We start from the raw sequence: 27,195 nt of genomic DNA, 5'->3' as shown, positions 1-27,195 counted from the left end.
ATGGGTCAGTCAGCTGTGAAGCAAAACAGGATAAAAGTCTGAAAGTTACGAAGATTTGCAACTTAAGATTCTTTTACACTTTGAGAATAAATGACAGTGATTGTTTTCGATCAGTTGCACTTTGGAAAATCTCTGCGTCAGATACAACTTCATGGAAAAGAGCAAACAAGGGCAAGCTGGGTTTGGTAAGCAGGAGGATTTTAAAAGTATTCAAATGTCAAAGCAACAAAAAGAGTTTGGTGGAGGATGCAGCGTTTGGGAGAGAAGCATCAACTCCAGCCTTTCTCTGTAATTCTGTAATGACTGACTTGCTTTGAAGAACCCGGCCTGTATATATTGAATAAAGAGACGTGATCAATTCATGACAGAATATGAGATTATTTTTATTCCTACAAATGTAATAATTTGTTGCTGTCTGATATTGATTGTAATATTTCACAGATCAAAGATCAGGATAGATTCAGTTTAGTACAACAGGAAACAAAAACGTCTTTCAAGACAAAACTGAATCAAATCAGAGTCGTTTTTGGAGGCTATTGTTTTTGTTAAAACGTATTCCTTAAGTCTCCCAATGAATGTAAAAAAGGTGGGTTTTTCTATCATGCCGTCTGTTGTACATAATTCATGCTCATAATTGTCAGAAAGAGATGGAAAAAAATCTGTCCAGTCGTTGTAATCCTGCGTCAAACCAAACTTCACTCAAGACCCGAGACAATTTAATGTGCATTATATACTGCATTTCCTCGTTTGTAGTTCAGACATGAGAAGTTAAATAGAAGATAAAAACACGTCAATGTTATGTAGTAGATGTGTTGAGCTGCAGTAGCTGCTTTTAAATAAATGAAACTGCTCGTTCGTGCTGATTCAGTATTCATATAAATGTATTAATGTGTTTTAAATAATAGAAACCAGATTCTTTCTGAAGAAAAGGAGCCGGGTTCTTCTGTATACAGCTGATGCCCCGTTCATTTATGTAGGTAAAGAGGTTGTGTTACTATACGTGAAGGGATCGGGGTCGTTCATTCAGACACTGTTGTTCATGTTCAGCTGACCGTCCGGCTTTGAAAAGTTTCGCCTGCAGCAAAAAGTCAGAGAGCAGAAAACTCCTCTGGTGAAAGGAAAAGGGTCATTTTACACTGAAGACAAAACTATGAAGTCACTGAAGCAATGTCATGTACAGACTGTTAACATACATGTATGGCTGCACATGTTGTTCATACAACAAGAGAGTCATTTCAAGGCTCACTACCACATGGACAACCTCGGAGCTGCAGATTTCTGACTCCATTAGATAACTTTTTTTTTACTGTCTCATTCTTTCTGTTTATTGAATTTTTTGGCGGGCTACTAGCCTACGTAGCCGACATCGCTATCGCTTACACACACGCTTACCGAGGTTCTGGTTAGCAGTGGAAACACAAGCCACGTCAGGGTTCATCGAACCAAAACAAACCGGACCACTTGGTGGAAACGGGGATTTAGTAAAATCTCAAAAGTGACTTTTGAGATGAACTGTGAAAACATGGTTGGCCCATATGTTCATCCCCACTCTAAAGTCGAGTGTGTAAGCTCTCATGCAGATACTTTGTGTGTCTGTTTGAGATGAGGGTAACTGAGTGCATTTATTCCACTACTGCAGGCTCGTTAGCTAACATTAGCTTGTTACCTTATTGCATTGCTGGTTGAATCATTAGCTAGCCAATGAGATCCATTAATGTATAAGATAAACTTGATTATCACGTCAGGCAATCAGATTGGAATTTTTAAGGATGCAATTGTTTGACATAAAACAGAATATTGCCATTAATGTTTTTTTAGTAGTGCCCTTTTCTATGTTGGGACCTGCAAGGTTCAACAATTAAAAACACCAAAGTGAGTTTATATTTCCTGGGTAGGAAGTTTTAATCTGTCTCTCATGAGTTTTTTTCAACATTGCCAACGCTTCAGTGTGACCGTCTGACAGATCTCTGTTCCTGCTGGCTGAGTTAGAGCCAAACAAAAATTCATTCAGCAGCACATCTGAAAAGCGGCTGAACACAGAGGAACAATTGGACCGCAGATATTTCTCCTGCCAAACTGCAGTCATGAGACTGGGATGAAGCGTACGAGGCCTTGTTAGAGTGAAGCCAGACAGGGTGGGAACTTGTTTTCCCCCTTTATGAGAGCACTCAGCTGCACATTATGTCCCACACAGTCCACAGGGAGACCAACAGACCCATTTTCCATCGCCCAATCACAAACAGAGAGCAGTGACTGAGGCTGAGCTGAGGACTCGCAGGACCCGGGTGGGTTCACTTCATTTTAAATGACCAGGCCTGGGGAGAGTCAGTAGGAGAGCAGCATGGGGTGAGTGATGATGAAGCGGGGGAAAAGTGGAGGCAATGAATGAAATATTTTCTGAGAATAACATGAATTTTAGAAAGAGCGCAGGTGGATCGGTGCTGAAACGCTTAAAGAGGACCAGCTCTGTTTGAATCAGCTGCTTTGAATTGCAGCAGTGTTTGTGATGTTGAGGCTCAGGTGATGTGAAGTTAAAAACACCAGCACAAAATAACAGAGTAGTGGATTTTTGGTGGATAATATTCTGAATAAGATACTGTTTCCTATTTACCTATAAGGATAAAGCCATGGCTTTCTTTTTTTATATAAAATAATGTGATTGTAAGTTGTATAAGAGGAAGGCATCCAGCTGTTGATTGAACCAGGATCTATTTTTCCTGGGCCTCGTAAAATGATGCTGAAAAATGACAGATGCCCCGAGTCTAGGCTAGCATTTAAGTTGCCTCTCATTTGGCTTTTACATGGGAATAAAGAGCAGGTCACCCAATGTTGGCATTATGGGTTGTCTACTTGTAAAAATCATCAAACGATATCAATACCTTTCGATTCTCACTCACCTCCTCTGCTCTCTGTCTGTTTGTAAAAGACATCAACGTAGCTTTCATATCTTTTCGACTCCAAAAGGACTTGAGACGCGTCACTATCTCAGATAGCGATACGTCAGATAGTATGTTTTGTATCGACCGCCACAGCTCTCTATTGAGCCAGGTTTGTTGTTTTTTTTACTCTTTGGTACTTTTTCTTTGTTACAGCCAATCAGGAGATGTGTTTTAAAACTTGTGGAATCCAAATGTATCAAATTATTGAACAGTTTGACAACCATAGCTGGTAAAGAAACATATCAAAATGATCACATACATTTTTTTTAATTTAGCTAATTTACGACTCTACAGAAAGGGCATTACAGTTTAACAATCCTAGTTAAACACATAAAGCCATCATTGATCAGACTGAGGAGTTTTTACACACAATGTGTTTATTGTTTGGACGACAGTCACCTGCCTAAAGAAGCTGAGTGATAACACACACCAGTAAAAATTTGGAATTCCTCTTCAAGATTGTGCGTCAGACATTTTTGTAAAGCGTCTCTTGTTAGCACACCAGCAGCTACAGAATAATATCAGAACTTTCTGATTTTTTTTTTCTTTTTTGCAATCATCGGACTTGCCCCCCCTACTGGCCTTTTGAAATACTGCGGGTTTAATTAGTTTAGCTTTTAAACTCACAACACTACATCCACGTCTTTTTTCCCAGTTTATGATTCAAACCAGTCTCATGCACGTTCAGTTCAGTGAGGTTGGTGCTGTTGGGGTTTGAACCCCCGACACTGACACTCTGTGCAGCCCGCTCAAACCTCTAATTAACACATGCGCATTCACCTTTTACACCCAGAACATATATTTAAATAAAATAAGTTCATTTACTTTTTTCTGGTCTTTAAACTGAACCTGAGCACTGTGTCACACCAGCCTGTCACCCGCTGCTCTCATTTAGTCCGGGTTTGTTTCAGGTCAGTGACGGTGACTCGGGGCAGGAATGCCAATGATGTGCTCGCAGTCAGCAGCTTGCGCTAATGGCCGTGCCACATACATCAAACTGGGCTAAAAGCTGTTCTGGAAATGACAGGGCAAAATGTCACTGCATTCAACATTATGAGAAACATAGTCAGTGCCCAGCGAGCATGCACAGCTGGGAGGGAAAACAATCAGAAAATCACAAAGGGGGAGTACGCTGACACACCAAATGTCAGCTGGAGTGTAATGGGTGTGTTGAAGCGTGATTAATGTGAATGTATCATATGTTAAAGAACTGTCTGCGAAACACACTTTGTGCAACACAAGAAAGAAAACTAATCTCTAGACAATCATTTAAAGTGCTTCATTTTTAAGATACACTTCATACAACTGTGTGTTTGAGGAATTTATTTCCTGAATTATATTAAGTTGTACTTTTTGAACAATTTGACATTAAATTTGGGTCAGGAGCAATATGTGAGATAATAACTGAATTGTATCATCATTAAATATGTACTATATGATCACATGTTAAAGGCTGTCTTTTCTGACAACAATGCAGCAGTCAGTCTGTTTTCTAACTTTAGATTCTGCTCCTGAATGCTCTGGATTTGATTGGACCAGAGAAGGTAGGCGGGGCTTTGAAGGCCGTTTTGGACGCCCCTGGGTTTGCCAGATATGAGAGCAGTTATCAGGTCAACAGGTGTTGCAGCGATGGAAGCGGGCAGTGGAACTGCTTCAGATAGAAGTGATTGTACCCGAGCTAAAAAGCCTCTGCATGTTTCTAATAAGCTCCAGCAGCAGAAAGCTGCTCAAACTAGGATCAATGTTGGAGATGAAACATGGAGAGAGGTTAGAACGCAGAAAGCTTTACAGACCCATGCAGAGCTGGCTAAACACTGAAGCTACAGTGTCCACCACATGCAGAGCTGGCTAAACACTGAAGCTACAGTGTCCACCACATGCAGAGCTGGCTAAACACTGAAGCTACAGTGTCCACCACATGCAGAGCTGGCTAAACACTGAAGCTACAGTGTCTGAGACATGACAACCCGCAAGCGCATTGACATATGCTCTGAAATTGGAGCGCTGTATTCATTTGAAACTCTGAGTTATTGCTCCTTTAAACATCAAGTTAAACACTGAATCTTTACTGCATGTCTTTCATTTTAGATAAAACATAAAATAACTGTTTTTTGAAAAGGAGGTCACTTTTAGGGCCAGAGTTACTGAGATCTCAATTAAAGAGTACTAAATTGCCGACTGAAAATAGGTATTAGTTAGTGGTAAATGAACGTCCAGTATTTTCAAGTAATAGCAGATAAATGTGAATATAACAAAAGGAAAAAGTGGCTTGTAAGAAAAACTTTTTAAATTAAACAGTCCTCTCTGGCTCTGGTGCGCAGTGTGTGTGTGCCACTCGTGCCATCGTTGCGCACCAGAAGCTGGTCAGCGCTGTGTCTGATCGGACATAAATCTCATGGCAACAGGTACTGAAGTTGGGGGTACAAGCATGGTGAGCCCCCCATTCAGAGTGAAGAGACGAGCGCGCTCTGGAGAAGCGCTCCGGAGCGCACCAGAGACGCGTAACCAGAGAAAAGGAAATGCCCAGTTTAAAATGTAATGTTGGCGAGAAGAGGAAAATAGGACGACATAATGTCAATGTTGAAATTCCTTAGAATGCAGACGCTGTGAATGTTCAGTTACAGTTTATATCATGGCGTTTGTTTTAAACTATTATTGAAGCAAGATACAAAATAAATGCATACCATTTATTTTTCTGTCATTTAAACATGTCAACACGTCTTTTATTGAGCCTATGTCTCCTCCTAACTGCAGCCTGCTGTGCGTCACACTGGGGCTCCTGGATGAGCACGTTCTTTTCAAAGGTGTTAAATTCAGACACCGTCACAATCACTGCAGTCTTTACCTGACCTGGTAAATCACATTGCGTGTACAAACTTAACTTCTTTGCATTTTCTCCTCCCAGTATGTTGCACGCGGAGGCAGAAACGCCTTTGTATATGCATTAAGGCAAACATACTATTTGGACAACACGTGTTGTTTTGCTCATATGAAAGACGCAATCCTCACTGCACGCTGTTACTAGGCCAGATAGCACATTTTTTGCTGGTGGTATCAAGTTTGCACACGTTTTAATACACTCAAACCTTTAGTAAATCAGGCCCTTAGTGTGGATTTATTTGGAAATTCAACTTACATTTTTCAGTATTTTATTCTAGCTGGTTGTTTTGTTTTTCCTCCCTGAAGCTCTTTGTGTTTGGAGTCCTTCTTTCTTCTTTCATCAGTGTTGAGCCGCAGCAGGGAGCTGCTTCACTTTAGGCCTTTTATAACCTCACACACTCTTTATGTCTTACACCAAACAAGAGAAAAACAAAGTTAGAAAACTTTTGATTTGTGATCATCTTAGATTAGGAACCAGACATTGTGGTACCAAAACTGAGAAAAAGGATTCAAATATCTGAAATGTAATTATAAAGAAAACAAATTATTAATAGAAAGTTTAACAGCTGCATACAGACAGTTTTGCCGTCTAATATCATAATCCTATGATGAGTAAAAATAGCTTGTACATTTTGTTCCTGCTCCTACAAGAGGCAAAAAACATAAGTTATTGCAGATGAAAGGGCAATCATTTACTGTTACATGCCACCCGTTTAAAGGCTTGTCACGCCATGTTAGCTGCAGAGAAACAATAAAACAACAACAGTAAAGCAGCTGAACTTTATTTTTGACCTTGTAAGCACATCTGAAATATTAAAATACACTAAATGCATCATTTAAAATATTTTCAGGGGCTGCACGGTGGTGTAGTAAATTAGTTTGCATCCCATCATACAGCAGCCTATGAGCACCAAAGCAACTGTAGAATACGAAGGGTTAAAGTTTGACAAATCCCTGTTGAATATTAACGTCATGGTTTTTTTTAATCATACATCGTGTGTTGAAGCATTTCTGCTGCATTTCTTTCTTCTAACAGCTGACATCTCTGACCAGTTTTTCCCGTGTTGTTCTTGATCGCAGCATGGAGGAGACGGTGCGATCGCTGTTACAGAACCAGGACTCACTAGAGGGGCCCAAAGTGGACCCGCTGGACCTCATGAAAGCTTACAAGGTACAAGAAGAACCTCCTCCTTAACACCACGATTACATGTTTAGACTACAATAGGTTATTCAAAATCACAGTAAAGTTAACATTATATATATATGTATATATGTAGGAAACTTATTCTTCATTCCATTGTGACTCTTGGGCGACTCTTTGATCTGCTCTTTCAGGACAAACTCCTGGAGGAGATGTGGAAGCAGCAGGACAGTCTGGAGGGTCCCACAGCCACAGCAGCAGAGACGGCTGCCTCGCCCGAGGCCGGCGGAGGGTCGGAGGACGATTCAAAGGACAGCAATCCTCTGCTCGAGCGACTCCGAGCCCTGGAGGTACAGAGGAATGCACGGTCTAAATTTTATACTCCCCCTGACTTCTCAACTGTTCCCTACTATTCTCCATGTTCATCACATCTCATCTCTGAAAATGAAATTCAATCTCGGGTTGATCGATTTACAGTGTTCAGAGTAAAATGTTTCATTTCATTTGATGCATTCCACTCGACATGCACAGAGAAGTGGGCAGCTTAAATCAGAAAACTCTGCGCTTTAAGGACCACACATTTATTTTATGTACAAGTCACATGATCTCAATAGGCTCTCCAAGAAGAGAACATTCATGAAGGAGCTGCATCATATGAATAGATAACAAATGCATAGCACGGGATCAGATGTAAACAAGGTCAAAAGCATTGGCTTGTTTCAAATTTAATCATCTCTAATACAAAAAAAACACACACAATGTCATGTGTCTTTCATTGCACCTGACTCTGCACAGCTTCATTACAAAATTCCAGTGAGGCATGTGGATGACAAACAAGAGCAATCAGGCTTCGGTCATGCTCGTCCCCATCTGTGAGTATTAGAGAAAATGAGAGTCCATTAAGCTGAAAGAGGACCTGGGGGCAAAGAAGGAATGAAAGAGAAAAAAAAAACAGCAAAAGACAAAGAAGTTATTCATATCCAGGAGGTGATAATTAAAATGCTGACAGGGTGGTTAACATTTGCAGTCAGTGTTCCAGTGAATGTACAGTCACACCTCTCCTGTTGAAAGATGAGAGGACTTACCATCTGTTGAAAGGTCTCAGAGCTCTTTCTGCAGATATAAAAAGACCCAAAGACAAAGTCTGCAACCGCAAGCAGAGCTCACTTCTTTACACGCTCAGAGAGACCAGATGTAATCTCAGTTATATTTATAATATGAAAAGCATTCAAATTACTACTTTTACAATAATGTGTAAAATATGTGGTTGTGGTCTCTCAACCGAAAGGTCGGGGGTTCAATCCCCAGCTCTCGAACAAAATGTCTGATGTGTCCTTGGGCATGACACTTCTCCCAGAATTGCTCCCTCTGCTTCGTCGTCGGCGTATGAATGGGATTAGTTACTTCTGATGGTAAAACTTTTTGAGTAGTCAAGGAAAGGACAATACAAGCTCAAGTCCTTTTATCGTTTACTACGAGCTGAATGTGCAACACTTTGATCCGGTACGTGTCACGCTTGAGCACCAGGATGAAACCAAAACAACTCGACCTGCATTGTTGTGTTAGCAGGCTAATGTTAGCTCTCTTTTGTTAGCTTGCAGCTTCACATTGCATGTAGATTTACACAGAATGACCATGATGCAGTTCTTCTTCTTTTCTCTAGTCCCTCACTTAAACAGCTTTTATACGCTTTATATATGAACCGGCCGACACGTCCATGTAAACACGACTCGAGTGTCTCATCGAGGATAGTCATGACTCAGAGAGATTTTTTCAGAGGATATATTGGATTTCTGCAAAACTTGTCACACATTCAGTCTTGAAACTGCAAAGACTTTCCTGACGACAGCGTGATAATTGTTTGCGAGTTCATTTTGCAAACAACAATTATTGGAAGAGACTGAACATCCCTCAGTGATTTCTCTGTGATGTTCATATTTCTGTGTGGGTAGTTAGTCTGATATTTAAGAGAGCTGCCGTTAGTGATGATCTTTGAGAATAAAGTGCCGCCTTAAATCACATCAATTTCCTTGTCTTGGTTGTTAACCCTGGCGGAGGATTCACAGTGTATTTTTTCGTGTTTTTATGCCGTAACCTCTCCTTGGTGCCTGCTTTTATTTCTTCCACATTTGTAATTAAACTGATGCTGAACTGGAGAGACATTACACGGCTCTACTTTCCAGTCATTTTCACACTCTCTGGTGCTTTCCATACGATGAGAAATGAACACATTTGCTCTAAGAACCACCAATAATAAGAGTTAGAAGATCAATAATAAAGGACAGACTGCGCTTGCTGTGCTTTTGACTGAGGAGAAGTCACTGACTCCTCTGAAGCACAAAGTAATATTCAGTGGAAGTTAAGCTGATTGATGTGATGCTCTCTGCAGATCAACCGTGCTAACGCTGCACAAACAGGGATGACGGAGCACAGCGGTAAACGCACTGACAAACTCTTAGATCCCTTCGAGTGATTTATTTTACATTCAGGATCATTTTTTAAGCTGCAATACATTATGCAGATTTAAAAACAGTTCTCACTTCTTTGTTATGTTATATTTTAATACAGAATAAATCATTCATTGACAGGGAAAACACTCCTTTTTAATTGCATTCTGCTACTTCACATGCTAATCAATCAAGCTCCTTTGTTAACTTGATGTAACGTCACTCTTTTAGCAGGAGTTAGCTTACATAGCACGTCCAGTAAAACATTTGAAAAAGTTCAAACTCATAACTTGGACTTCCCTGACCTTTACACACACAGGCTACAAGCCTTCAGGCTGATCCGTGGCCTTTTAAACACCGCCCAAAGATCCGCTCTTAGAAAAGACAGAGTCAGAACAATCAATAGTCTTGTGTGGTGAATTATTTTTGATCTGTTTCAGGATCCAAGTGGTTTCATGCAGCGCTGAAAGTCGTTAAGCTGGGTTAAAATACTGCAGTGTTTATGTTTCGATGTAGCTTGAGGTGCTTTTTTATCTGCACCATTGGTGAAAAAGGGTTCTCTCTTTAAAAAATAAAAGAAGGTGATCATGCAGTTGGAAGACATTGTGGAGATGTGTGAGGTGAATGTTTCTTTGAAAGGATGTGGAAAGTCAGCCAGACTCAGTGCGAGAGAGAAACTCCTGTTTCATACACTTTTTAAGAGCCGCGGATGACTTACCGTGTATTTATGACTGTGACGGTGCTGCACGATTATTTGATACATGAGAAGTATTACAAAACACAATTAGCACATCCGACATATTGTGCAAAGTCTCTTCAAGTATCACTAAACACCTGCAGAGTCAGCTCTCACAGTGCACAAAGGAATAGGAACAAAAATGGGAAAATATTTCTTGAGTACTCAAATTAATAAACCAGCAGAAAAATAAAACGCCACTTGGACAGTTTAAAAAAAAAAAAAAAAAAAAGCATTTTTAGCTCCATGAGGTCATTTCCCCCCTGACACGAGCACACAAGTGTGAGTGAATAAAAAAAAAAAAAAAAGATTTAAACTTAAAATGGCGGTTGCTAACAAGTAGCTTAATGAAACAACAGTGTGCTTGGTTGGGCACATTAAACATCATCATCTCTGTTTGAAGTTAAAATAAGACACAAGGACTCCTGTAAGTTTCATTTTTGGGTAAAGGTAAAGATTAAGTTAATAATGTAGAAGTAAGCAAAAGGTGCGTAAATGCTCTTTGTTCAGTGTTTTATATGAAGTCTTGTCTGTAAGTGCGGCTGCAATAACTGTAATTTCCTGCAAGGGATTAAGTATCCATCATCTTTATCAGCTGATTTGTTTTATAGCTCATGTTTTAGTGGGTGCTGGAACCCCTGAGCATCTTTTCCCTAAAGTCTCCATGACCCCTGCTCACTCCTGAAATCGCTCTCCCTCTCTGTGAGTTTCTGTGAATCTGTTGTTCAGAGGAGTTTGCCTGCAGCACTTCAGTGAAAACATGCCATCTCAGGTAGCCAAGCCTTTAAGACGTACTGGATTAATCATTTCAGTGGAAACTCACCTCCTCTGTACTCTGAACGGTTCGTGTTCCCTGCAGTGCAGAACCTCCGTCAGTAATTGAATTTAGCTGTTGTACCTGAAGTGAGCCTGACCGACACAACCGAGGGCTGCAGGCTGCAATTTGGATGCCTGAAATTTAAAGCATCATTCATTTAGAACCATCTTCTCTCCTGCAGCGCGGCAGGGAGAGAGGCCTCTTCATCCATCTCTCTGTCAATCTGTGTGTCTCAGAGAAGACAGTGTCATGAAAAGATCACATCCATCACTCTGCACTTTTGTTGTTCTCACAGACGGGACTGTATTATTTTAATGTGGATGTTTGAGACATAAAATCTGTCATTCATGTAGTTCTCCTGTCCTGTGTTCTGTGTGTTCAGGCGGAGAACTCTGCTCTGTCGATGGAAAACGACAACCAGAGGAAGCAGTATGAGCGCTGTCTGGATGAGGTGAGTGCTCCTGCTGTCAAAACAATTTTAACCAACAAACAGTGACTGCTCATGCAGAGTGAATATTTCTTATTTAATTAAAAGTGAACAGAATTATAAGTCGACTGACGTATCTTGTGTCGATGATAACGGTTTACACAAGCAAACACTGACACTCTTTGAACTTCAGATTCACACACTGTAAACATTGTTTTCCCGCGTATCTAAGAGGATTAGGAGAAACCACATTATTACTGAATGGATGTGAAAACAGGAAAAGACACGAGGAGAAAGCTGCACACTTAGTCTTCACATTTTCAGAATCAAACGTTGTTAAAAATGTCTTCACATTTGATCCATTAGCAAACGAGATGTAGAAATTCTAGTCACAAAATATCAGTGCAGAATTCGTATTATTGGTGAAGACATAATTTTCATTTTGTGGCAAACTAAGGTTGTGTTTGAAAACTCACTCCAGTGATGATGCATTGGTAAAAATGGTCACTGTGCAAGCAGTATAGAGCGTTATGTGTTGCAGTTCATTCTCAGTTCAAAGCTTTTTGCAGGTGGAAAGTGACGTTTGACTCTGACTCCTCTGAGACAGACGAGAGGAGCAGGAACAGCATGAACACAACGAAATCTAAAATGCTTTCTAACAAAGAGTGAAGGACTGTCAACAGAGTGAAGTCATTACTTCATGACCTCATCCTCTGTTAATACCGCAAGTACTAACAGAGGAATACATTGTTTTTATTTGTCGGCATTAAATATTAAAATGATGTGACCAAATGAGATGACTTTCGGCCTGTCCAGTTAAGAAACACGCACAAACACACATGCACACACACACTGAGACCACATCTCATAGTGAGGTCCATAGAGGACAGGGAGAGAAGGGAACATCTCTAATTGAAGCGGACTGACAGCAGAGCTCCGGGCGTTGTATGAGGAGAGCCGGACGGTCGAATGTCAGTGCTCAGGAGGACGGACCTTCAGTATGTCTACCTGTTCCTCTTTCCTCTGTTCTCCCTGACGACTCTTTGATTGTCTCTCCGTCTCATCCACTGTCTCTCCTTCATCTCTCTCCAGCCAGCGAGTCTGCTCCACTTAACTTTTTTAGAAGCCTTCACTAATGGGCTTGTTACTATGGAGATTGCTGCCCATGAGAATTTAACATAATGGTTGAGGACAGAAAAAATTCAGACTTTCAGCTATGGGATTCATTTCTCCTCTCCTGCTTTCAGTCTCATTATGCACATTAATCTTTTTGGGTGGAAAGCATTCAGAAGGCTTCCTGTCATGGTCTGAATGAGCTGAGGCGAGTCGTTTTGATGGAAAGATGAAAGAGGCGAAGGGAAATCATTTGGCGGCAGACAAAAGTGGAAACATAGTTATTATTCCAGCGTCGAGGTATAATGTGTGCTTTCACTTCGAAATCAAAATAAGCAGGAAAGGAGGCATTCCAGGTGATAACGCTGCAATCAAAACTGAGGGAAACTTTTTCCTCAAATTTGTACAGAAAAGGAAAATAAGATACATCAAGGAGAGAAAACAGACTCCACAAAAAGAAAACTCTTCAAAAAGATGATTTGTATGATTGTATATTTTGGTTTGCTTGTGTAACTTCTGACTGACGATAAAGTTTGCTCTAATAACTACAGGCAGCTGCTGTGTAATTCCTCTCAATATGACTCTGATGCAATATGCAGTCAATTTGTCCTCACTGCATTAAACATGCTGCAGGATTCTCTCTGGTGGTGTTTGCGCTCGGTCATTTTTTATTTTGCAGTCTCCATGTGTCTGAAAGCCAAGAAATACACACTTACCATTACTAACGTGACGCTTGTCTCCTCAAGGTGGCGAACCAGGTGGTCCAGGCCCTCCTCACACAGAAGGTTTGTCTATCCCCAGGTTGTTTGCTGTAATGCAACACAACACACATTTACCTTGTAACTTTTTGAACTTAGAGAGCATCTTTTAATGATGATGGAGTACTAAGGTCACGTGATGGAAATGTCCAGATTGAAGTCTTAATAATAGTATAAAGTAAAAGAGTATAAAAATTTACCAGAATAAAGTCGTGAGTGATGAGAGTTCAATTAAATTCAAAAAACTTTATTTGTCCCCGGGGGGAGCAGTTCAGAGAATTTGAGTCAGCTTAGATAATAGACTCCTGATCCTCCCTAAGCCTATACTGAAAGGTCACATATCCCCCTCCTCTTTAACCAGTTTTAATAAGTCTCTGAGCTCCTCTTTAACATGTGTGTGAAGTTTGTTGTTTATTGTTCCACTCTGATCCTGTATTTGATCATGCCTATAAACCCCTCTATTTCAGCCCTGCTCTAAACAGGCTGTTTCTGTGTCTGTAACTTTAAATATGTAAATGACCTGTCTGACCACGCCCCCTCTCTGGAAGGGTACTCGGGTTGAGCTTTCTCGCTATGTCCTATTGTTTACGGTGAGAAGGCAGACTCAGAGGGCAGAACAAACACCTAGCTGTGGGAGGGTCACCCACCTGGGGGCGGGGCTACTGCCCTTTGTGATGTCATGAAGGGAAAATCTCCAAACAACCTGTTTGAGCACACATTTTCTGAAAAGCGGAGCAGGCAGAAGACAGAGAGGATGGACTTTTCTCATAACTGGGGGGTTTGTTGACAGACTAGGTACACATGTTATTTTGCACATAATTTGCTTAATATGTGATCTTTAAAATGTGCTTTAAAACTTGTATCGTTCAGTTCCATTGTTATAAATAAAACATATTTTGCTCTGAAATATCCACCATAGCTATTCACAGTTATTTTCCTTTCTGGATGTTTTCTAGGACCTGAAGGAGGAGTGCGTGAAGCTGCGGACACGCGTGTTTGACTTGGAGCAGCAGAACCGCATACTGAGTGTGCTGTTTCAACAACGGGTCAAGATGTCCACGAATCCTGTCTCCCAGGTAAGAACACACGGCCGCATGATACAAGCACACACACACACCGACACAACCAGTGGCTGCAAGGCTGAGTGAATATTAGATGAGCAGAGCTGCACTTCTAAAGGTTACTACCTTTAAAAAGAGAGACAATCCACCTAGAAGAACTAAACTTAAAATCTTTTGGCGAACTCCTTTTACTGTCCGATTAGGGACTGAAAATGGATTCAATGTCGGACTTGTATTCCTCCATTCTTAACCACTGTGGTCATTAGTTGAGTGCACTGGAGGTCATTTAACAAGCATTACAATCCCTACATCTCTGTTTTTAACAGAGACTCAGACCTTTTGATCCATTAACCTGGAAGTGACCACACAAGACTCAAGGATAAAGCTGCATACTCTCAGCTGCAGAGCATCTGGGATAACTGGTCAAAACCCAACTTTTGACAACATACAGAAATATCTTTTTGGACAGTTGTTGAACCTTGTCACTTTCTGCAGTTTTTAGGATGCACTTAGTAATCAATATTTTTTTAATGCATATCTTAAAATAAGGTCAAGGAAGATCAATCCTCCTACTATCTTTTACCGCCATGCCCGTTCAGGGTCACAGGGGCTGGAGCCAATCCCAGCAGTCATTGGGAGGCCGGGTTACACTCTGGACTGGTCACCAGTCAGTAAGTTAAGGAACATGTCCAATAGATGTTCGTCAGAGTGAAAAAATACTGACTAATTTAAAGCATATTTGTACATTTTAACTCGCTGATTAGGTTGTTCTGGTGGAGCTTTTTATATGTTGCTGATTATTTGAGCTGCGTGATGATGCATGTTAGTTTTATCTTTTAACTTAAGAACAATGTGTTTGAGTGCCCATTTAGCATTGTTAGCATATATTTTATTATCATTATTTATTTAAGTTGGCAACTGGCTGATGGACTTAGCAGGCAAAGAGCCAGATATGTTTTCAGGATGTTGTTATGATCTAAGAAAGAGCTGAGAGTTAACATAGTTTTCTTGTATGAATGGTACAGCCCCCTGCGAAGACAAAGACATGACATCCAACTCTAAGCTTAGGTTCAGGTAGTTGCCCACATATTTATTTATTTACCCTTATTTTAGCAAGGAGAACCCACTGACCTATAGGTCTCTCTTTTGGCAGCAATACAATAAAAGACACTTTTCAAAATAAATTCAAATTACAAATACCACGCATAGGTTCAAAGATCACATTTTAAAGCAGGTGCAAAGACTTTCCTTTACAATATAAAACACTCGCTCTTTCTGTAACAAAAGAAGGCAGCTTCGATGTCATTTGAAAATGGTTCCGCTTTATAGGTGCAGCAAAAGGAAAAACAGTCTTTCCCCTTTGGGTCAGTCCTGTCCATATGGTTGCCAGATCTGTCACAATAACAAATTCTCCCTCCAGCACACTAAAAATGACAGCCTGGTCAGTGGCTCTTTGCACACACACAGCTTTGAGGACAAGTTAGCACAAAAAGTATGCCAAGCCGCCGTACACCAATGCACTAATGAAATGTGAAATGTTTCACCTTTCAAAGCCATGTGTTAAACCACCAAACTGCAGCAACGCCCCCTCCTCTCTGTTTCCTCTGCAGCAGCAGTAAAATTAACTATAATAACAGAGCACTGTAAAGATGAATTCTTCTTTAACCTTTTCCTGCAGCAGTGGTTTGATCTTCAGGTTAGTTTGTGTAACTCTGCTGTCAGGCTGCATTTGAATGTTTTGATCTGCGTCTGACTGCAAACTGGTGAAAATCCTTTAAGCTCTGAAGATGGTAAGCATGAGAAAGGAGATGTGTGTCATTCTTTCTGTGTGTTGGTTTGCTTTTTTTTATCGAGTAAACTTCAACGCCATCTTTAATTATAAAGTTCAGGATCAAGCAAAAAAAAGATCTGAGTATATATTATAAAACTGAAACTGAATATCCAAACAGAATAAACAAATGAATAATTCACGCTTTCCGCTGACCACAACAAAAAGCAACGTGTTGCAATGTCTGGAAACTCCAGTAGTGAAACTCACTGTGTAAAAATTGGAAGTCAGCTAGCCGGCTGAGTCGTAAATAATTGATGATGGAGCGTACTTCTGATGGACGGATGATTTCTGTTACAGTCTGAGCTGAATACTGAAAGGAAACAGGAACTGATTGCAGCTACAAGTGACAGAAATGTTGGAAGAAATCTGAACTTGTACTGCTCAGGAAAGTTTACTGATCTGCCACTAAGTAGTGAAAGCCCTAATTATTGCACATAAGTCATGCTGCTGTTTTCCACCCTTAACATGTTTTTATATGATGGAAGCATGAGGACCAAGTCTGTTTGTTGTCTGTTTGAAGAGTTGCTCTGCTTGTCCAGCATGACATTATGAAATGAGAGGTATGGACTGATGGTAGGAGGGTCTGGAGCTATGGAGGGTAACAAGGCAGGACTTTAAGTGGACCAGGGTCCTTAAGCGGTTTGAAACATCATTAGAGTAAAATTTAATCCACAAACATGATTTCTTTAACTTTTCTGTGACAATTTCTCAATAACTGCATGTTGGAAAGAAAGAAAACAGATCTTAGTAACAATGAGAATGTCATCTCACTAAGTACGACTTAATAATTACTAACACAGGGCCGAAGTTCACACAAAAAAATTGACTAATCCAGCTGGAGCATTCACAATTGTCAATAAATATATTTGTATTTCACTTAATATCAAACATCGCGATAAACACTGCTACGCTGTCTCACGCACACTCATCCAGCAATCATAACAAATGTTTCCTGTCAGCCGGCGGTCGACAGATATTTCCTGTCGTCGTTTCTTTCACGATTGGTGGGGGGAGGCAAATTAAACAAGCATGCCTGCTGTTGCCATGGTGATTTCAGATGTTGTCGGTCAGTTTTGGAAAGTGCAATCGGGAAGAGAAAAAAAAAAGACCCACAGTCGGGGAATCGTCTCGTGGCTCTGCTCTCACTGAACGAATGAGTGCCGTCGTACGACCGACATTACAAAACATTTTATCTCACTAATTAGACAGACAGTTCCTTTTTTAAATATTTATTCTGATTTGCTCTCTTTTGGCTTCATACCAAAAACTCACCATAAAATGTAGGAACAGAGGGCTGCTTGAATTTCAGCCAAACTTTCTCTAAATAACTTACGTTTTGTTAATAAGACCCTTCTGACTCTCTCAGAGTCATAATCATTATGCAGAAAGGCAGACGAGATGTTTCTTTGTTTCTAAAGGTCTCTAAGCTCGTCGGGCTCTCAGCGTGACTCCTCTCCTCTGACAGCCTGCAGCTTGCTATTTTCAGGAGAGTTTGACTTCACAGACACATTTGGCAAATGAACAGAGATACTGAATAGACCGTTTGAACGTTGTACATTCTTTCTTCCAGCTTCATAAAACTGTTCGTGGAAAAAGGATGGAATTCCCAGACCTGGTCATTAAGCATGCTGCGAGCCGAGCAGGACTCGCTGTCCTTCTTCTTTAACCTTTTCAGTAAAGGTCAAACCAGCAGAGGAGTTCTGTCTTTGTAGGACTGTATGTATCAGAGCAGAGCTGCTGCTGAAAGCAAGTATTATACACGCTGACAATCAACGTAAGAGTCAGAATAAACACGCTCACATTGTTAAGTGTGCTATCAAACCACGAGGCCACAGGCCCCCAATAATATCTCATTATTCATGTGGGGTTTTTTTACGTTTGTGACCTTTTTGTTTTGGATGAGCTGAAGGTGTTTCTGGTAATTTGTCAAATCTTTTCAGTTGAAAAGATTGGTGACATTCATGCAGATACGGGGGGGGGGGGGGGGGGCTGGTCCAGAGTGGATGGTGCAGGTGTTGCATGTTGGTCCTTCAGGCGGGTGGCCCAGGTCCGGGGTATGGGGATCCTGTCATAAGCTCTATCCACTTTCATGTCTCTCCAAAAAAAGGCATAAAAAGCCCAAAGATAATTAAACGCAGTTGTGCAGGTACTTCTCAACTCGAACCTTTAGCAGACTCTTCTCTAATTAAACTCTCGGTAAAGATGTTTTTGTCTTTTTTTTCACAGGCCAGAAATGGACTTTGTTGACACAAGTTTGTGACTTTGGATCGAGAATTATAAATCTTATTGATTCATTTGCATGTTTTAACAGGCATAATAGAGCAAGAAAAATCCAGTTAACAACACAACACAGCCGGCAGCACGAGCCAGAAAAGCTTTTTATGTTTTGAAAGCTGCCTTTGATTTACTAATGCAGCATTCTCCGATATCCAGGAGGCTAAAGAAGTCGTGTAAGATAATTATGTTACGCCGAAAGCTTGAATATCAACTACAGTTGTTATATTTGTTTCCACTTAAGACACAAACAAAACTTTTGAGAGCAACCCCCTCGCATTTTAAAGAATTGCTTTCAGTTATTAGTCATGTCTTCCAGACAAAAGGAACATTTGCGACTTCCTGCTGTGCAGCTGCAGAACTTTTATTAGTGGGTTAGTTTGCTGCAGGAATTTACAGAGTTCTTCAAGTTCATAAAGATTTTATAGAATTTTGGAACGACAGCTTTTCTTGCTGTAAATATCTGGTCATTGAAGAACTGTTTCTCTTTGTTGATTGGCTGAAAGTGCAAAGTGTCAAGGTTCTGGAAAAAAAGGCAGCTGGACCCAATTGCAGAAGAATGAAAAATATTTAAACAAAAACTTACTATTCAAAAACCAACAAAACAATACAAAGGGTAAAAAACAGGGAATCACAAGAAGCACGGAAAAAATGAACAGACATTCAACACCAACATATGACGATAAACTGACACAGAGGGGACGAAACACTGACTATTATTCAGGTCAATCAGACGGAAACACAGAAACTTAAGACTTTAAAAAGACACACTGGAACATGAAATGAAATCTCTAAACTTAGACTTTCTTTATTGTCATTCAAACGTGAATTTTACAATGCAGATAAAAAAAAATTCATTGCATTGGCTCATAGTGCAGGATAGAAAGTATTTACACAAGGTAAGTAGTATTTACAAAATAAGTTGCAGATATACATAGCTATGTGTGAAATTACATTTCATGTATGTTATATTGTCTTTTCTACAGTCCAGTGAGGTAATCAGGTCGGGGGGGCTTGAGGGGGAAGAAAGGAATTACGTTTTTTTGTGTTCAAAAGTCTTAAAGCCTGAGGGAAGAAGATGTTACAGAACCTGGAGGTTCTGCTTCAGAGGCTGCAGAAGCTCTTTCCAGAGTCCAGCAGTGAAAACAGTCCTTGGTGGGGATGTGAGGTGTCTGCTGTCTTATCTAAATCCAGACAGTTGACATGTTGGTCATAAACAAAAACAATGAGTGGGAAGAAGCCAGTAAAATCATTTTCTTTAAGCTAACCAACAGCTTTTATTTGATTTGAATCATTGTATATACTGAACCTATATGTGCATGTATCTATCATGTCAGTGAGCATAAAAGTACCCAAGGAAAAATATTTTCCATGACTGCAATACGAAAAAATCTTTCATGCAAATCACCATGACAACATTAAGTGCTTCTCTCATAATGACCAGCTGCATCAGCAAATTCATCCAGACAGCTTTCTCTTGCCCCTATAGGAGACCGCTGTGTGCAGCTTGTGTAACTAGATGACAACTAGATTTTCCCCTGAACTGTCTGTCACAAGCTGGTTAGTGTTTGTGACTAAAAAACAAAGAAGCATTTGCACTAAAGTGGGGTACACACTAAAATATACTAAAATATAATTGTGACGCTTGTGGGCCCGATTCCGTATCGCAAGTTAGAATTTGTGCACAACTTTTTCTTTGGATTTTTTTATGGAAATAGCAAAGTATCCTTGAAAAGTGTAAGTACGACCATTGGCCTTTTAAAACCTGCCAGAATAGTTGATTTGTACTCAAGTCCTGTCTATGATTAGTAATCATAGATTTGGGGCCCCATGCCCCCCCTCTGGACACCAGTGAAATAACGTGGCCCTCCTAATCTCAGCCTTTTGGCCTGTTTGTTGATCAGCTGGAGCAGTGAGAGTCATCATTTCCAAGATGGCGACCGCTGCTGTCCTCCCCACAAAACCAACGGGAGAAGTCACTAAGAATACGTCCATGTTTTATACGGTCTGTGATTAAATATGGACATGTGATTGGTGCAGCTTTATTATTACTGTATTGAGGTTTTATAAATGACCATGTGTTGCTTTCACTGTCTCCCCCTGTAAGACTCAGACAGTCTGTATTAGCACGCTGTCTGCCACAGTCCTTTACAAACAAGAAGACCTTTTAAAATGTTACATTGACTGTTATGTCCTTTAATGGAAAACTTTTAGCAGCTTTCATCAACAAGTTGATGTTGCCCCAAGCCTCCCTCTGTGTGCATTACGTTGGTTGTGGCAGACATGGTGTGACTAAAGGTCATTGTTCCTCCTGCCTGATTCTCTCACCTGTCTCCATGGCGATGGCGTCTTAGACGATGAGCTGTGTTATAACCTCCATAACAGATCGTGGCCTTTTGTATTTCCACTAAGAGGGAGCGAAGGGGCCAAAATCCATCAGACTCAGCTCTCCGTCACAGCTGCAGAGTCCTTGAAAAAAATGAACCACAGGTCGTATCATCGTCCTCATCAGTGATCAGTGACGAAGGGTTTTCAGATGTTACACTCTGGCTGTGTATCAATTTGTCAGATAACACGGAGGTGATTATCTACAAATTACTGAAATGGAAAATTTGTTTTTCACCTGGAGTTCTGCTTGTTAGGTTCCTTAATCATTGTGACAGCACACCTGTTCCCAGTCACGTTCACTGACTGTGGGAGAAGTTACAGCCAAGTGTCGGGCCTTTCTTTGGCGGCACACAAAAAAACAAAAACAGACACTTCTCAAGTCTGTGCTTTCACCCAGGGAACAAGAAAAAAAATGACAGGCAAGTGAGCCTGAATAAGGTGCATGAATAAGGACGTTCACAGCCACCTGCTCTGCTGGAGGATACAATAGTTTCCAAGGATGCTATTCAATTTTTCATTAAGTTCAATTCAGACAAGCTGGTACGAAAGACAATAGCTGTATAGGACAATTTGACTCCGCCCACTCCAGAGGGAAAAACAGCTCATGGCTCTCCAGTGACAAGGTGTTTTCTTTTCACTCTTACCTCCGAGCAGATGATAGAAAAATACCTGAAAGAAGTCAAATGGTGGGATGCTTTATTATCCATGTAAAGAAGTCGAGTTCTAAAAGCCTCTTACAGTCGATGCAGGCGACGAGAGATGTGAGCAGGAGGCATCCTGTCACTCAATTGGCCAGACAAATTAAAAAGACAGTAAAAGCTAATCAGCACAATCTGGAAGATTAAATTATGATCATGACTTCAAGTGAGCGTTTTAATATGCTGGCTGTTCAGTGGGCATTCTCTCTTTGTATGTTTGATCTTTTGTCTGTGTTTTATTATGTAATTCTCCCTGCAACCATATTTATCTACAGACACAAAATAAGAAACCAAAACTTAAACCTGAAAGAGAAAGAGAAACGTAAGGTAAAGGGACACGTGCATTATGGGTAAAGGAAAACTGACAAATGTTACGCCACGGCTTCGTCTGGACTTTTTCTTTTCAAGCTCAGAGTCAAATCTGTGCATGAGGCCGAGGTGAGGCGTGAAGTCTGCACGCACAGACAGGACGGAAAAACACTTCCTAACCCTCTCTGTCACCACTGTATGATGATGTATGACCAAAGTCCCCATTTAGCTTTACAAACTGAAGAACTTGTGTTGTATTGAAATGCAAAAAAAAAGCAAAGCTACAAGCATCCTGTTTCAACATGGCTGTCTTTGGGTGGCCCAATGGGGGCATAGTTCAGACTTTAAAGTGGACCCATGCAGGCACACCCTGGTCCCTCCATTGATCTGCCCCTGACTTCATTAAACCCTTCTCATGACTAGGACAGTTAGTGTCTCTGTCCTGCTTTCTTCTCACCTCATCAACATCACATAACAATGTTCGAGTCTTTCTTACATTAATCATGAAAACACAGTTTCATAATTCAACACTATTGGTGGACTCATCTCTATGAAAGAAGGAATAATAAGGACCAAACTCACATTTCCCCTCATCGTATAATTTATGCTAAAGGTGTGACAAAACAGAGAGTGCACTGGATACCAGTTTGTCTTTATTTTGGAGGATTTAAATGGCACATTATAATTTGGCCTCAGCGGCACATTGAACCAACTGTAACAACATTGTCTGTAAGCTGGTTAGCAAAGGGTGCACAGACTACATGAACTATGCAGTCGTTTATTGACTAGATTAAATAAAAACAGTCTGGAAACACGTCCAGAGAACACAAACATTAGCTGCAGTAAGACAGAACGATTCGAGGTCATTGCAGCTCTGTCTCTGTTCGGTGGTCTCATCTCGTCTCCCTTCCTCTCTTGTCGCTGTATGTTTGGACGGGTTGGATTGTAAACAGCCACATTATCTCTCTGTGTTTCTCTTTGCCAAACAGTCATTTGTCAAAGTGTTATTGAAATGCAGCAGCAGAGAGACACTGGAGAGCGCGGGCGGCCCTGGAGCTTTTTTAAACAGCAGCAGGTGTCTCTCTCCTCAGATGAACTTCCTGCAGTCACAGATAAAGCCTCATTTAAAATATGCTCTCATTTATTTTGCTCTTTGAAGTTTTTTTTTTTTTTTTTTTTTACCAGCTCTTTATTATGTTTCTCTGTGAACTCATAAAGCAGAAGCAAATACATTTAGCCTTTTTGAAGTTTCCGGTGGATGAAGTGGTTTCTCTTTCACCGAGCAGGAAGAGTCCCAACACAATAAAGACAGACAAACATTTATAAATGGCTTCTTTCACGTATGTGTGACAACAAAACACCTGGGTGTTCTGCTTTCTCCGAGCTGTGTTAAAAACTGAATGGTTAAATTGGCTTTCAATCATTTTATAAATGTCAGGAAAGACAGCTGGAAAGATAATGTGTCATTTCAGCCGAGAAGCTGATGTTTATTTGTTTGTACATTTGATAATCCTAAACTGACGTCATAATGATGATTGGTGTGTCGGCTTGTAGCCACTTCCTATTTAAGATGTTGTTCCTCATTTTGACAAACTGTTTGCCTGATTGAAGTTTCCCACAGAAATATTTCCAATACATTTCCAATAAACACTCTTTCTCTTGTTCTCCTCCTGCAATATATTTAGGAAAAGGTAAATTAATAATAATTATTCCTGCTGTATATCAGTTTAATCCACAGTATCCATATTGAGTAGTTATTTTAAAGTTATGATGCAATTTTGATCCCACATCAATAACGTATTCATTCCCAGGCTCTTAACGTTCAAGATGTGCTTCAACCCTGTAACTACAATCCTGGATGCATCCATGACTTCCTTCTGATTAACTGCTGCTGCCTGCTCATTTTCCACCTTTTCACTCCGGCTCCCCGGCTCTCTCTGGGTTCTCATATTGAAGTGTTTTTAGTTTTAGCTCAGCCCAGCAGGCATGAAGCAGCACGAGCCGTGCAGGTGAAGGTGGCATGAAAAGGAAAGATGAGGTGCAGATGAGCAGCCGGTATAAATAATCCGAGGCCTGAAGAGAAGAAGAAGGCTGGCTGACGAGTTGGTCGTTGTTGTGTGTGATGCTTAATGAGGTGAGAGCGGTGAGGGTGGCGACTGTCAGAGACGAAAGTGGACAAATGTGTGATCTGAGCAGCGGTTGGGTGAATGTAACCTTGCTTTGGGCGGCTCAGGGGGACGCATGGACGAATTTTGATGAGATTGAGGAATTTAGCGTGAACTCAAAAGTCCAACGAAGCTAAAGAACATCGTCCTTGTGTCCGAATGTTAAATCAGGGGATCAGGGATCAGGCCAGTCATTCTCTCATTGAATGGGAATTACAATTTTAATATCTCACACAAGACACGGTTGTACAATTTTTTTTCTTACATGTTTTTAAAGAAAAATTACCCGAAGAACAAAGAGAGAACAATACAATTTAATATCAGTGTTCTGAAATAGAGCCCCCTAATTCTGGCACTGCTGTCATCAATGCAACAATTAAAGCTGCTGTGAGGAGCTGCTGGTTATGAAACAGACAAATGAATACAGATCAGTCATTTAACGATCTACATAAGCCAACGAGATCATCAGTGACGTTTTTATTTCATATTTAAAACCTCTATTGGGGGGTGTAAGGGTTAAACAAAGTGAATGGCAGCGCTCTGCAGAAACAGCAGTTTTTTGTAAAACTGTGCCAAACGGATACTTCTTTAACATGTGCAGGACAAAACCAGCAGAGATCAGAGGTACTGAATTGTCCTTTGAGTGCGCCAAGATCATCAAAACCCAAAGTTCCTCACAGGCGCTTTAAAGAGCTATACCTTTGATTTTGGCAGCTAACCTATTTAAAGTTAACCACTTAGTATTTTCTGCAAATCCAACTCATGCACTGATTACTAACTTTGAATGTTTGGAGGGAGCATTGTCAGAAAATGTTCTTAATGATGTTCCTTTGCTGCGTGTCAGAGAAAACGCTTATCATAACTACACACCCTGGTTTTTTATCATGCAAAGTTTTTCAAGCACTTGCATTTAATTTATAGAGCGAGAAATAACAACCAACTTCAAACACAATGTTGTCTCATTACTGAGCTGCAAAATCAAATGTAATCTATCTGAGGAACACTTTCTTCTTCTGCATGTTTCTGGTGTCCCAGTTTTGAAACTTTAGGAAGAGTTGTGAGGAGAGTTCACAAAGCTGCATTTCAGAAGTGTTCCCTCGCCCCCTACACTGTCTCCTGCTGAGCAAATACATGAGTGTCTTACACATCTTTCAGTGTGCTTTATCCGTCTACAGTCACAGTTAATGGTTCCCATTAAAGACAGGACAGATTACACAGGATGTATGACAGAAAATACAACCGCTGTGAGCGTCCTACAGAGTTTAGTGTTTTGAAAATTCTTCAGAAGTGCCGAGGTTCAGTTTAAATTTCATCAATCAAGATTTGATGCAGGAAATCAGTGTGCGGTGAGGAGGCTGGGAGGAAAACATCAGCATGCAGTAAGAGTGCACAGTGAGCTCTGTGTGGGATCCTCATGTTCCAGCATTATTCTGACTGAGAGGGCAGGATGGGTGCAGAGAGAGAGTGTGATTTATTTACACAGGTCTCTCCACCTGTCTCTCCATGAGGCTGTTTCTACGCCTTTAAATCTACACAGAGATGATTATTGGACAAGATCTGAATGGATGAATTCATGAGGCTTTTATAGTCGACCTTAAAGTATTCCCCAAATGTGTTGTTGTGCTGAAAATAAAATAAAATGAATAATAATAATAATAATTTTAAAGATGTCATTGCAACCCTTTAAAAAACGCACACACACACTAAGATCATAATCAATCCTCTTGAAATCTGTATTTATTGCAGTTGTTGCTCACAGTATAATTTTGTATCATCGTTACAAATAAACAGCCCTACTTTTTTTTTTTTTTTTAAAGGACAGAAAGACAGAAATCTGCCAGTTCTCAAATTCTTGTTTGTAGCTTTTGTTTTCAGTATTTTATGAAGATCTGATGCTGATGCATATAAAGCGAGAAGTCTTTTTTCACCCTTTAATAAAGTCATGTCTTTTGTAATGAGCATAAAACATCAATATTATGTAAAGTCATTTCACAAAGGGGGGAGGGAGTAATTGGAATTTGCCCTTGATGATAAGTACGCTACCACTCTGACTGAGGGTTTTGTTAAACTGTATCACTTGTGTCAAATCTCTGATACCCCTCGACATGCTGACTGTAATTAGTTCCAAGATTAATCCTGACGAGCTCGGTCGAATGCGGCCTTTTCCCACAGTGTGCGTGAAATAAAGGCCAGCACAGATAATCAAATAATAGGTGAATATCAATGAATGGTCCAAATCACTTCAGTCCCAAGCTCCCTTATGCAATTATTTCCCATTTAACTTTAATTATTGCTAACAGATGACATTAATGACTTTGAGAGGAAGCTGTCCGTGGCAGCCCTGCAGACAATCGATGCTTTTTTAAATGAGGTCACAACACTTGACACCTTTTGGGTTTGTATGATTGGAAATGGCACAGAGTCAAAAAAACATCCGATGCACGCCAGTTTACAGTGCCAGCAGTTTCACCAAGAAGACTTTCTGAACAGGACCATATGTCTGAAAAAATAAACAGACAATAGCTGAATAAAGAGGAGATTACACCTTAGCCATGTTACGTACTCCAGCCATTGTATTATAATCACAATCAAAGATGGCACTTTGTCAGTGAGATTTACATTTGTGAGGACTCTGGTTGTTGGTGAAAAAAGTCTGTCAGTGTGGTGTGATGTTGTGTTATGCTGACATCGTTTCTCTTCACACCCCCAAAGAAACTGTTCAATATTTGCTTATTTGTCATCACGTTTAGCGTCTCTCACATTTTTAGAATCTGATTAAAAATGTGGGCCAGTCAAACACACAAGTGTTGAAGCTGTTTTTTTCTATCACACAGAGAGATGCTCACTGTCCGTTTCTAATGTCGTCGATCAGAATCAGTATTGGGAAGGGAAAACTTGGGGATCAGATCATCTCTAATCATCATCTAATTCTTTTTTGCAGGAGGTCCAAAGAAACGGAAAGGCGGGTATTCCTGCAGGAAGGTGGCCCAGCCTGCTGAGTCTAACATGCCCACGCAGCAGCGGCAGCGGCAGTGGCAGTGAACTGTCACTTTCCAGTGCTTGTAGTGAGTACTCCAGCGGCTCTCACACATGGGCAGAGGGGCGTGGATTCTCCAAGCAGGTGGGTTTTATTCGTTTTCCATCTAATCATTAAAAATATCATGCAGCTTAGTTTGGGAATGGAGGGTTAAAAATGTGATCACTGAGTTAA

General features: G+C 40.5%; 1 protein-coding gene across 8 annotated transcripts in view; it reads left to right on the top strand.

Annotated features, from left to right (window-relative positions):
• The window catches only part of LOC306832248 (nck-associated protein 5-like), a 72,831-nt gene that overhangs the window by 24,448 nt on the left and 21,188 nt on the right, over positions 1–27,195 (top strand). For 4 of the 8 annotated variants that reach the window (XR_013780203.1, XM_079356767.1, XM_079356762.1 and 1 more), the window contains exons 3-8: positions 6,900–6,990; positions 7,155–7,310; positions 11,343–11,411; positions 13,247–13,285; positions 14,215–14,334; positions 26,926–27,105. Coding sequence is in view for 7 of the 8 variants with exons in the window: in XM_079356767.1 (XP_079212893.1) it covers positions 6,900–6,990; positions 7,155–7,310; positions 11,343–11,411; positions 13,247–13,285; positions 14,215–14,334; positions 26,926–27,105 (655 nt within the window). In the remaining variant the exon portion in view is untranslated. Of the gene's footprint in view, positions 1–1,940; positions 2,347–6,899; positions 6,991–7,154; positions 7,311–7,719; positions 7,833–8,790; positions 9,396–10,474; positions 10,631–11,342; positions 11,412–13,246; positions 13,286–14,214; positions 14,335–26,925; positions 27,106–27,195 lie in introns of those variants that run through there. The other 4 variants (XM_079356763.1, XM_079356766.1, XM_079356764.1 and 1 more) reach the window with 4 other exon arrangements.

This window comes from Symphodus melops (assembly GCF_947650265.1).
Source record: "Symphodus melops genome assembly, chromosome: 12".
NCBI classification, from domain to species: domain Eukaryota; kingdom Metazoa; phylum Chordata; class Actinopteri; order Labriformes; family Labridae; genus Symphodus; species Symphodus melops.
Note: the sequence above shows the minus strand (reverse complement) of the source record. Positions and strands in the feature narration are given on the sequence as shown.